Genomic DNA, 12,982 nt, shown 5'->3' on the forward strand with positions numbered 1-12,982 from the left:
TTACAACCCCCTTCAGCACTCCCCCTGTGAGTTAACAGAAAGTAGCAGCAAAGCTGCACGAAGGAAAACAAAAGGCTCACAAAGAAAATAGTAAATGAATCAAGTCCCCTGAACTGAACTAGGTACCCCCCCTCTAACAGTAACTGAGTAATAGCTGAAAAGAAAACAACAGAGCAAGGAATGAAAAAGAACAAAGGGCACCAGAGCAAAGAATTAACGGAACAAGAACACAGAGCAGGAAAGAACAGAACAAGGGCAAACTGGAACTCAGAAAAGTAGAGTATTCAAAATAGAACATGGTCCGCGGTCAGTGAAAGTTGTTAACAGCATCGGTGGAAATCACAGACTGCTTGATATATGGCTCAAGAGAACCAGCAGCCAATCAGGCTTCACTGAATCAGCACTTCTGCTTCCTCTCTTGTGATCTCCTGCGCCTGCGTGTCTCCCACTGAGCTTTCCTTTTGAGACGTCTTCTCAAGACAGGTGAAATCCCAGCCTCCTCCTGATCAGCCTGCTCCTGATCAGGATTCATGTCTGGCAGCTGTTCCGATTCCTCAGTTCCAGAGTCTGGTCTCCCTGCCAAATCCTGTTGCTGTGCCTCTGAGCCCTCACTAGCAGGCAAATCTTCCTGTTCCTCCTCTGACTCTTCTGAGTCAGAGGTCTGCGCTATGACACCAACCCACATCTTCAAACCCCAAAGCATTTTTAAAAAAATTTTCTGCAAAAGTGTCTTTCCTCTCCTTGCCAAAATAAAAAATTAGGAAAAAATAAATAAAGGGAGGAGTTGCTCCTCAAGCTTTCTCCCCATCATTTGGGGAGATGGATATGGAGCATCATCCCCATCATTTGGGGATGATGGAGATTCGGTTTGGGCCTGGGATACCTGAGGGACCGCCTGTTCCCAAGGGTTGCTGCCCGCTTGACGAGATCATCTGAGGGGGCTCTGCTCTGGGTGCCGACAATGAGGGAGGCTCGATTGTCGTGCACGTGGGACAGGGCCATCTTTATTGCTGCCCCCAAACTTTGGAATGCTCTCCCAGTGGCCATTTGCTCCTCAGACTCCATCACAGTTTTTAGAAAGCTTGTTAAATCTTGGCTTTTTCTCCAGGCCTTTACATGATTGTTTTATTGCTGCTACTGTGTGTTTTTATCCATGTACAGTTTTTGTGTTTGTATATTATATATTTTAAATCAGATTTGTTTTCAAAGTTTTAGCTTAATACTTTTAACTGTCATTTTTATTATATGTTTTTAAACTTTTGTAAACTGCCTTGGGATTGTTTTATTGAAAGGCGGTATATAAATTTAACAAGAAACAAATAAATAAATAAATCTGCTCTCTTGACTGATTATGGATTTACAAGGGACATAATAAATGCTGATATTGTAAGTGAAAGGAAAGCTAAACAGGCCCCCAGAAGTGCCTTTTAACATTTAGAGTGGAAGTATTCAAAGGCACAACTTTACCTTTATTAGTGGCTGTTCAGTCTGCCACATACAGCTAAAGACTAGGAAGCTATTCACACAATGGGGCAAAATCGGGCTAGTGGAGGCTAGCCCGATTTCGCCCCATCGTGTGAAACCACCGGGCTCGGCTGTGAGCCCGGTGGTTCCTAGGCGGGTAACCTGCCTAACTACCCCTGCCCTAAAACAAGGTTTGCGGAGGAAGTGCTCCACAAACCTGGTTTTGAAGATTGTGAGTAGCCGTGGTGTGGCTCCGCAGTGCAGTTACTCATGAGTAGATGCCCGGAGGGGAGGTGAAAAGCCGCCTCCCAGTTCCGGGGGTCTCCCCAGTATGCCCTGCGCGCTTGCACAGGGCATACTGTAGCTTCCAGGGGCCGCATGGCCCCCGAGCTCCCCAGCCCCCGCCGGCTCCGTCACGGAGCTGGCAATCATGTGGGTGGCCGATCCGGCCACCCAGGGCTCCCTGCCTGCCCGCCTACTCTCCAAAACTAGTTCTCACAGATCATGAGACTCAGCTCTAGATGTAGAAATAAAGACTTCTTTTTCCAAATAAAATCTGTTCCCCATCTCAGAGAGTGCCATAACAACCTGATATAAAGATCTACAGTCTTAAGTACTTTGGCATGAAGTAGAACTGGTGTCTCCAGGAATTAGCATCCATCTCCAGCTGACTGAAAGCAATCCTAGGCGTTTTCCAAACTATGAGATTTGCAACAGTTAATGTGTTGCAAATTGTGATGGAATAGTGCAACGGTTTCAAAACAAGAGTAAAGGGTTTTTTAATGCTTGTTGTATGCTGGTGGCCATTCATATTTTCCATCCCCTGAAATGTATTTTCCAGGTAAGAGTGTCCATATTCTCCTTGAAACGCATTTATCTGCCCCTCCTCCTGCTCCATTTGGGCCAATGGAATCGTGGAGTGTATGTGACGTGATATTTTTAAAAATTATTTTTTAAATGGGGGAGCAAAAGGAAATCCTGTGGCAAGTCTGGAAAGGGGAAGAGAGGAACTGGCGTGCCTGAGTGGGCATTCTCTTCCATGGCGGCTGTAGTGGCCAGCAGCCCCTGCTCACTGCTCCCTGGCCGCCGCCACCTTCCCAGAACTGAGGTGGGCATGCTAGCAGCCTCACTGTGCAGAGCAGGCCCTTCACCTATCACTGGCCACCACCGCTCCCCCCTATACACATGGTGGTGGCCGTGCCAGCTGCTATGCTGCTGGGAGCAGAGGCGGGTGAACGGAGCAGGCTGCTCACTGCTCGCTCCCTTGGCTGCTGTTTGCTGCCCCCCACCCCCACCCCAGATGGCGTGGCTGGCGGGAGGCTGGAGCCAAGTGATCAGTGAGGCAGGCTGCTCACGGCTTGCATTGCCGCCAAGCCTCACTAGGGCCAGGGAGCCTTGCAGCTTTCTCCTATCCACCATCGCACTTGCTGCTTCCCTCCTGCCGGGCCCTCTCCTGAGGAGGGAGGATGGTGGGGCAGCAGGAGGTGGAGGGGAGGGGAGTGCTCCTGCTGTGGGATTGCACAGAAGTCAATGAATCATGATTCAGTTCAATGGGCTTCCTTTAAAATAAGTGACTGTTCTCTCTCTCTCTCTGCCCTTTGCCTTGTAGTATTTATTATTTATTTAACATATTTGTATGCTGCCCAAAACGCAAATAAAAAGATTAAAACATTGCAACAATTTAAAACGTTAAAACTATTAAAAATTATCAAACAATTAAAACTGTATCTAATTAAAAGCCTGAGTGAACAAATGTCTCTTGACTGCCTTTTTTAAAGTTGTAAGAGATGGGGAAGCTCTTAAGCAAGTGGGATTGCACATAAATAAATAATTTAGTTCAATGGGCTTCCTCTTCAGTAAAAAGTGCACGAGAAAGGGTTAGATTTAGAAATCTGCTCAGCTGCACTTGTATGAGTTTCTGGCCAAAGTAGCAAATTAAAAGGGGAATGCACAAAAGAACCCTGGTGGGAAAATAATAGCAAACCCCTCCGATCTCTTCCCTCCCCTTCTGTGTTGAGAAGCTCCAGCTATGTTGGGAACAAGTGGAGGAAGGAGGTGTGGGGTGCCAAGATTTCTCCCTGTCTGTTTCTCTCCCCAGGTGAGGGGACTGAGTAAGCAGGGGCGGGGTGGGGGAAGAACTATCCACACTGCAAAACTCTACAATGAATAAAATTTGGGGCAAGCCTCCCTACAATGGAAAAATACAGCTACTTTCCAACAGCAGCACATTTACAACGATGCAGGGCAAAAACATCCTTAAAATTCGAATCAAGGCATGGGAAATGTGAACACACCCTGCTGACAACGCAGGACACCGATGTGGAAACACAGGCAATATGGAGGGGCCCTTAGAAGATACAGTGTGAATACATTCCACTGTGTAATCTGGAAAATCTGTAGCTTGATACTGTGAAATAAAAAGGGGCGGGGGGTGTATTAAGTCGGGAGAATATCTCCAAGTACAGCTTCACTCACAGTTGGCAAACTTAATGAGAGCCAGCTTGGTGTAGTGGTTAGAGTACCGGACTAGGACCACCCGAGTTCAAAGCCCCATTCAGCCATAATACTAGCTGGGTGACTCTGGGCCAGTCACTTCTCTCTCAGCCTAGCCTACTTCATAAGAACATAAGAACAGCCCTGCAGGATCAGGACCAAGTCCCATCTAGTCCAGCATCCTGTTTCTCACAGTGGCCCACCAGATGGTGCTGGAAGCCACAGGCAGGAGTTGAGGGCATGCCCTCTCTCCTGCTGTTACTCCCCTGCAACTGGTTCTCAGAGCCATCCTGCCTTTTGAGACTGGAGGTGGCCCACAGCCCTCTGACTAGTAGCCATTGATGGACCTCTCCTCCATGAAGTTATCCAAACTCCTCTTCACAGGGTTGTTGTGAAAGAGAAACTTAAGTATGTAGTACACCGCTCTGGGCTCCTTGGAGGAAGAGTGGAATATAGATGTAATAACAACAACAACAACAACATGAAAACTATCCAGCATCCCTGCTCCAAGGAATTGTACTGCTATGGCGTCACTTCCTACATGTCTGATACCCGCTTTCCCTAGTCAGGGCGCCGCTATTTATGCTTGCTCAGAAGCGTAAACCTCACTGAGTTAAATGAAATTTACTGTGACAGGAAGGGAGTCGGTGTAGGTCTTTTAAGGAAATATATCGCAGACCTTCCTGGCTCGGGGAAAACAAGAGTATCAAAAACGAATGGAAGTGAATGGGAAACGCGTGGAAACCTCGGCTTGTGTGAAAAAATCGCGCCGGCGGGGGGGCAGGGAGGGATGCTACCGGAAGTGATCATGACGCACTGCTGAATGCGTGCACTGAGGGCCAATAGGCGGCTGATGTTGACGGGCAGGGGCGGGAGGAGTAAGGATGAACCCAAGAGAAGCCGGAAGGAGCTTTCTTCTGTGGAGAGACCTGCTTGCTTGTCCGCTCGCTGTTATTCCATCGCTTCTGTCGCTCTTGCTATTCTTGGCCCTTTTCGCCTAATATGGAGCCGGTAGGAATCGCTGCTGTCGTTCCCTCCGCTGAGACGACCCCAGGCTCGGCTTGGCCCCAAAGCAAGGTGAGGGAGGACGGATGGTGCAGTCGAGCCGGGCGAGGCGTGTCTCGGGCCTGGCGGCCCATGAACCGGCTTGAGGTGGGAAACGGCGCTGTCGGGTGCGCGGCTGCCCATAAGCCCCCTGGCAGGAGGCCCGGTGGTGTCCAATTCCTTAGTTTCTGAATGGCGAGGAGTCCCTTGAGGGAGTGTTCAAATGACATCTATCCCCAGCCTCCGCCCCGCCAGCTGCCTGTAGTCCCAAGTGGTGTTACCGGTTCTGCCGCCTAATTCCACTGCATTGTGTAAGCCTCTTTCTCGGGTGGTTGGAGAATATTATTGTCTTTGACCTCCGGGGCTGGAAGTGTAGATCCTGTGGGCTAAAAGGGCCCATGTTGTGATCTCTCTTTTTGGTATTGATTCTGTTTGTGTGTATCACCTGTGTGCCAGGTCGAAATTCAATGGGTGACTCTTACGCTGGTATGCCTTGCCTGTTAGGAAAGACATGCCAACCCTCTTCATTAGAAAAGGGGGGTGGACTTTAAATATTTGCAGAACACACGACTCATAATGAAGTAAGAGGATTGTAAGAACAACTTTGGGTGCTGACAAGATTGCTTCCTGTAATTGTAGCCTGGAGAAACTGCCTCTCTGGGTAATAATCCATTTTAGTAAAGTAAGGTGTGCCATCAAGTCAATTTCAACTCCTGGTGCCCACAGAGCCCTGTGATTGTCTTTGGTAGAATACAGGAGGAGCTTACCATTGCTGCCTCCTGTGCAGTGTGAGATGATGCCTTTCAGCATCTTCCTATATCGCTGCTGCCCAATATAGTAGCAGCAGAGATTCAAACTGGCAACCTTCTGCTTGTTAGTCAAGTATTTACCTGCTGTGCCGCTTTTAGCAGCCTGTAAAATCCCTCCCCACACTGAAGCAAGGGCAGGAGGTCCCCCACTGTTTCAATAACCACTTTTGTTTACAACCAGTTTAAAAGGGTAAGTAACACATTAAACCTATTTCATTAGATAAGTCTCTTTAGTCACTCTTCTGATAAAGGGTGTGGACCAAAATGGCTCTGGGCTGAGAGCCAGATATAAGCAAGCTAACTTACAGTGCCAGTGTATTCTGTAATCTGGTTTCATGGAGTGATTCCATAAACTATGGCACAGTTTATTTAAAAAGCTGAATAGGTATGCTACTTGTTCATATCTATAGAGGTACTATGGTTTTATCCCTTATATAAAAGAGGTTTTACCACTTTTTGGGATGCATTTCAGAGTATTACATATTTTTATTTACTTTTTCCAAACATGAGCCAACAAGACTTAGAGCAGATAAGTAATAAGCCACTTACTTATGGGGGGTGGGGGAGTTCTGAACAAGTCGGATCTTTGCTCCTTTATCAATAAAGTTGGTCCAGTAAAAGGTGTCATTTGTTTTCTATCCTGCCTGCCTGTTGATTTCTATATGACTACCAGTCCTGTAACTATCGGGCCCAAATAAATATGCTTGTGTAGACTCATGGCTCTGTCAGCAAGCATTCTGTAGGTGAGTGCCTCAGTTTGAATTGACAGTTGAGATAAATATATTGGGATTAGTCTAATCTGTTATCCTGGTTTCAATTGTGGTAACTGGCACTTGCTTAATGTACCTGGAGGAAGTGATACTTTGAGCTCTGACTGAAACTGACCTGAGTAAACAGGCAAATATTTATACAGCCATCACACATTTACAATATAAAGATCTTTCCATGTACATTATAAATGAGCAAGGACAAATGATCAATCTTCTAAGTAACCTAAACAAAAGTGCTATGAATTGCTAGTTATATTTGACCAAGCTTGATTCATTTTATATCAAGTACTTCTGTCATGAGCCTCAGCCTTAATATGTTACGTCACTTGCCATTGGCCATTTTCAGTACTATGGTCTGATTAAATGGATTCTATAAATTGGTGATTCCCGACATTTACCTATAACAAAGCTAGAAGAACAAAGTTGACAAACTCCAGTTTCTAATGTTAACCGTAATATACATGATTGACCCTTAAAAAGAGCAGAAACTAAAAGAAAGTCTTGAATTCTGAAGTTATGAAAGTGGATGAAGGGAGTAAGTTAACTCTAGAACTTATCTTTCATCCAGTCTTTTCATAATTGGGCCATAATTTGTGAACACTTAATACTGCTGAATACCTAGACTACTAATTATTCTTGTTTTAATTCTTTTGTCAGGATAGGCAGAGTTCCACTGCAACGCACTAGGCATGCTTACAAGTTGGGACATGATGCTTAAATTGATGCATTATTTAGACCACGGGTTCTTCTCAAACTTGGGTCCCCAGATCATGTTAGACTACAAATCTGTCATCCCCTGCCATAATGGCATTGCGTCTGGGGATGATGGTATGTAGTCCAGCATCAGCCGGGGACCCAAGTTTGAGAACCCTTGGTTTAGGTAAAGCTTTTCTTTTTTAAAAAACAACCTGAGGTGGTAGTGGTTCAGTTTTGTTAAACATGAGGGCACTTAGTAACAGTGTAAACTTATTTTAAATATTCTGTGTAGTAAGTCGCCAATGTTTTGTGTGGCCCCCCCCCCCCCGCATAAATCTTCCAACTTTCTGCCTTGCACCAACTATCACCCATGACTGGTGAGGATTTGGATCTTTTTTATTTGGATCTTTTAGAAATAAAATATTTAGTAATACTAGCAATTACAGTGTTTCCAGTCCTGAAAACCCCAAAGGATTTTCACTCTGACAGTGCTTCTACATGCCTATAAAAGTAAGAAATAATTAGATTTTCTTACTATCATTTTTACTTCAGCATGTTTATCTTCATTGCAGTGCCCATGGGGAACTCCTAAAAATACCACAATATCATGCTCTCTTGCTGATGTGATGAGTGAACAACTAGCTAAGGAGCTGCAGTTAGAAGAAGAAAATGCTGCTTTTCCTGAAGTGGTATCGTAAGTTGAGCACCTTCTTATGTTGTTGTTTACAGACTTGATGGTTGCAGTTGGTGAGGTACCTTTTTGTTTTTTGTAGTTCTGTGTACCTTTACTCAAAATAAGTCCAATGTAAATGGGTAGAACTTAGTAAACATACATAGAATCAGACTATAAGTGTAACTTCAGGAAACTGGTGATGTAGCATTAAGTTACAGATGGACCAATTTGCAGGGGTTCTGTTCTCGCAGATTACTGTGGGTAACAAAACTGTGGATTATAAGGCACTGGATTGCGGGTGTTAGGTTCCTAGACTCACCCCACCAAAAACCCCATGAAAACTGGCCAAATAAAGTGCCCTTCCATGTTCCGTAGGTCTCCTGACATCCAACAATGCCCCCCAAATGGTCCCCCAAAGTCACAGATTTTTTCCAGTTAAAATGTTTTTTGATGAAATGAGCCACAAAATGGCACCTGTGGACAAAACAGTGGCCAGAAAGGACCTCCGTCATCATTTCTGACCTTTTAGGAACAGGGGATACATGGGTTTTAGCCCTTTTGTATCCATTGATACAGAGGCTGAGTATCTATTTGACACCCGTAAATATGCGAAACCATGAATAGTGGTTCTGCATATAATGAGGTTTGCCTTTATAGTCAAAATCTAGGCTGGGCCCAGGCTTTTCATGTTCAAGGCAGAAAGGCTTCCTGTGACTCTGCCTACCACAATTGCTCTTGCCACCACTGACTCCTGGCTAGGAACAGGATAGAAAAAGTGCACAAAGTGAATTAAATGGAATTAGCATCTCCAGCTCTGAGCTGAATGTCACATGTGGTGGGGAGAGTGTATGTGGCGGCGGGATATAATCATGTCCCTTAGTGCAGGGCTGCTTCTTCTGTTATCAGGTGCTCTGTGTAATACACAGGGGTATTTTTTGGCAAGCACTTTCTTTACCACTTCCGAACCAGAGATGGAAGAGAAGCTGCAATTGCTAGCAGCCAGCAAAATGAGAAGAATGTTAGTCATTCCAGAGCGTGGAGACAAGTTTCAATAGCCAGTGGTCTGCTTAGAAGGGCAGTCAGCATACCTTGAGGGACAGCTAGCAGGGATCTACTAAGAATTTGGTGCCATTACCAAAATGATACAGATTCTTCTTCCGAGTTGCACCAATATATTTGGACTCTTTTTCCTGTCTTCAATGTGGAAGGAAATCCTTTCTTGTGCACTTTAGTCTTCTATGTTTATATAAATGTTTGTTATGGAGAAAGTGTTCTTATTCATGTGAGTTTGCTATCTGATTATTGTGAAAAGGTCTATCATCTTGGGTTTTTCTTAAAGCTATGCCTGAATAGGGTCTGAGATTTAACAAATGAGTACCAGTGTCCTTATTGGTCAGAAGATTTTTTTCCCCCTCTTTGTGGGAGTTAATTATTAGATTACTGCTTCTTGATATAGAGCTGTCTTTGGAATGGGAAAGTCATTAGAGTTGGGGAAAGATGACACATCCTGCCCCCTCCTGCTAAGAAAGAGCATCAGTATTCTTCACTTATGATGATAACAAGTTGTTCTGTGCTTTGATTTTTGTTTCATATATCTTTGTATCCTTCTGAAGCATCCAACTAGTAGCAATACTAACACTGAATTAGTATCAGTGTTCCCTCTAACAGGGATTCCTAGATGTTGTGGACTGCAACTCCCAGAATCCTCAGCTGCAATGGCTTTAGCTTGGGGATTATGGGAGTTGTAGTCCACAACCTCTGGGAATCTCTGTTAGAGGGAACACTGATTGGTATTTCCTTGTCACATTAATTGTGCTATTCTTGTCTATTATATCTAGGGTTGTTGAAGGACCGTTAATTACTGGGGAGAATGTTGACACATCCAGTGACCTGATGCTAGCACAGATGCTGCAAATGGAATTTGATAGAGAGTTTGATGCACAACTTCGGCGTGAAGAGAAAAAAATCAATGGGGATAGCAAAGGTTACTATCATTGGTCACGATTGCTCTGTTAGGATGAATCTGCTTGATACTCACGGACCCTTGTGTCACAGTATTCAGAGATATGAGATGGTGGCAAATACCTGTTAGTCATGTACCTCTTCATGTACCTCTTTTTTTGTTTTTCAAGTGTCAATATCTTTTGAGAACTACCGGAAGGTGCATCCATTTGAAGACAGTGACAGCTCTGAAGATGAGGTTGACTGGCAAGATACTCGTCATGATCCATATAGAGCAGGTAGCATTTGGATTAAAAACAAGTTATGAAATGTATCATTATAAACTAGGTTTTTCAGGCTGCATGATCCTGATATAAGGTTTTATGTAGTCAGTGGCATCTGCTTCTCTGCTTAATAAGACTGTGAAACATATAAACAGGTTGCTCACCTGTAACTGATGATCTGGTAGAGATCTGTGATATCCATAAGAGTGGGTTACTGCACCTTCGCAGGGACCACACTGTAGCTATGCTGAAGCTTGTCGAGGTGTCCTGACTACGCTCCCTGCATGCTATTTAAGGGCGGGCAGGATGCACGTTCCTCAGTTCTTGGACGAACGCCATGAGGGCAATCACCCAAGTAAGTTCGTGAGTTTTCCTTCTTCTTCTACGAAGGAAAAACATCATCAAAGAGAGCAGGGCTGCACACCCGATGTATACACATAGAACGCAACAGTACTGCAGAGGAGTAGAAAGGAAGGGTCTTATGGATATCGACAGATCTCTACCAGATCATCAGTTACAGGTGAACAACCTGTTTATCTGGGTCGAGATCCGTCGAGACCCATAAGAGTGGGTGTTTGGCAAGCTCCCAGTGGAGAAGGGTGCAGTAGTAATCAGGGCGCAGAACCCTTTTCAGAACGCTCCTCCCAAAGGTAGCCTCTGCAGCAGAGTGGACGTCTATGGCATAGTGTTTTACAAAAGGGGTCTCGGAGGACCAAGTTGCTGCCTTGCAGATGTCTTGGAAGGTCACTCCAGAAAGATGTGCAGCCAAGGAAGCATGTGCCCTGGTGGAGTGGGCCTTAATTGCTTCTGGCGGAGTCTTGTTCTACAGCTTGTATGTCAGCTCTATGAGTTCCACCAACCATCTGGACAGGCGTTGACGTAAGACGCAGGTGCCCTTTGAGGAGCCAGCATATGCCACGAATAATCGCTCTGTGGAGCGAAAGGCCTTTGTTCGTGCCAGGTAGAATAGGAGTGCCCTGCACACATCAAGGGAGTGCAAGGATCTTTCCAGGGCTGATGTTGGTTTTCTGAAGAAGGATGGAAGGACAGTGTCTTGGTTTAAATGGAAATCAGACACGATCTTGGGTCTAAAAGATGGGTCTGTGCGCATAAGCACCTTATTTTGGAAGAATCTGGTATAGGGGGAGTCGAACCTCAGTGCCACCAGTTCACTCACACGGCGGGCAGTAGTGATGGCAACTAGGAAAGCAGTTTTCCAGGATACCAGTTGCGACAACGCTGTGGCCATGGGTTCAAATGGAGCCTCAGTAAGCGGGGAGAGAACTAAAGACAGACTCCAGGGCTCCACCGGAGGTCTTATTGGGGGACAGACATTAGACAACCCCTTTAGAAAAGCTTTAGTCTCTGGATGAGAAAAGAGAGTCGTCCCATCAGAGCCCGGGTGGCGAGAGGAAATGGCAGCTAGGTGCACTTTAACTGAAACATTGGCTAGGCCCTGTGCTTTTGAGGAGGAGAGGTAAAGCAAGACCTGCCGGACAGTGGAACGTTGTGGTAAGAAGCCTCTTGCCTTGGCGTAGGTCTTGAAGCGCAGCCACTTGCCTGCGTAATTACGCCTGGTAGACTCCTTTCAACGATTCAGAAGGATGTTTATCAGAATCCTATGCGCCACATGGTCAGCCTGAGAGTGTGGACATCTGGGTGGAGGATTCTCCCGTCGTCTTGGGACAGAAGATCTGGAGACTGCGGAAGATGTTAGTACTGGTTCTGAGCTAGTCTGCGTACCCATGGAAACCAAGGTTGCCTTGGCCACCATGGAGTCACAAGAAGGCATGGAACTGGATCTGAGAGCAAGCGTGCTACTACTCTGGTTATAATCGGTTGGGGAGGAGACATGTATGGCATCTCCTGAGACCAATCCAGTTGAAAAGCATCTCCGAGGGACAGGAGGTTGTGTCCCACCCTAGAACAAAATTGGGGACATTTCGTATTTGCAGATGTCGTGAACAGGTCCACTGTAGGTTGTAGCAACTGGTTGAAAAAGGGGGCAATGTACTCTGTCTTGAGGCTCCATTCGTGGTGTGTATGCTGGGGGAAGATCCGACTGAGTTCGTCCGTCAAGGTATTGTCCAGACCCCATATGTGGACAGCTACTGGAGAGACTTGGTGCCGGATGCACCAATTCCATATCTAGACTCCGAAAGAGCATAGGCTGCGAGACACTGTTCCACCTTGGCGGTTGATGTAAGCCATGGCAGTAGTGTTGTCCAGTTGAATCTGGACAGGCGATCCCTGGAGAACTGGTAAGAATGCCTGTAGAGCAAGAAACACAGCTAGTAACTCCAGAAAATTGATGTGCAGTTGGGCTTGTTGATGAGTCCACTTGCCTTGAGTCTTGTGAGGGCCACAATGCGCTCCCCACCCTTGAAGGGATGCATCTGTTGTTAACCAGATCGTGGGTGTTTGGGTCTGAAAGGGGACCCCCCTCGAGGAGATTGTTCCGTCCCTTCCACCAGGAGAGTGAGTTTAGAACTCTGGGTGGGATCTCTAGTCTCTTTCGCTGGCAGTGCCGGGATGGGTGGAACACTGACAGGAACCATAACTGCAGTTTCCTCATCTTCAACCGTGCAAAGTATATGACTGCATTGCATGAGGCCATGAGGCCTAACAGGCGCTGAATCATAAGGGCTGTCTGAATCGGAGACTGCTGGCAGAGGCTCACCAGATCTCGAATACGGATGAACCGTTCTTCCGGTAAGAATGCCCTTTGGCGTTCTGTGTCAGAAACCGCCCCTATGTAATTGATCCCTGGGACCAGGTCTAAGCGTGATTTTTTTCCAATTGACCTGG

General features: G+C 45.9%; 1 protein-coding gene across 2 annotated transcripts in view; it reads left to right on the plus strand.

Moving 5' to 3' along the window:
• The first annotated feature begins 4,813 nt into the window (after positions 1-4,813).
• RIOK3 (RIO kinase 3) overlaps positions 4,814-12,982 on the plus strand; it is a 29,012-nt gene continuing 20,843 nt past the window's right edge. The window contains exons 1-4 of one of the 2 annotated variants that reach the window (XM_053249429.1): positions 4,814-5,109; positions 7,849-7,970; positions 9,788-9,933; positions 10,082-10,189. In XM_053249429.1, coding sequence (XP_053105404.1) covers positions 4,960-5,109; positions 7,849-7,970; positions 9,788-9,933; positions 10,082-10,189 — 526 coding nt within the window. In that variant the 5' untranslated portion in view covers positions 4,814-4,959. The remainder of the gene's footprint in view (positions 5,110-7,848; positions 7,971-9,787; positions 9,934-10,081; positions 10,190-12,982) is intronic. The other variant, XM_053249430.1, reaches the window with a different exon arrangement.

The sequence above is a fragment of the Hemicordylus capensis genome, chromosome 4 (genome assembly GCF_027244095.1).
Source record: "Hemicordylus capensis ecotype Gifberg chromosome 4, rHemCap1.1.pri, whole genome shotgun sequence".
Lineage (NCBI taxonomy): Eukaryota > Metazoa > Chordata > Lepidosauria > Squamata > Cordylidae > Hemicordylus > Hemicordylus capensis.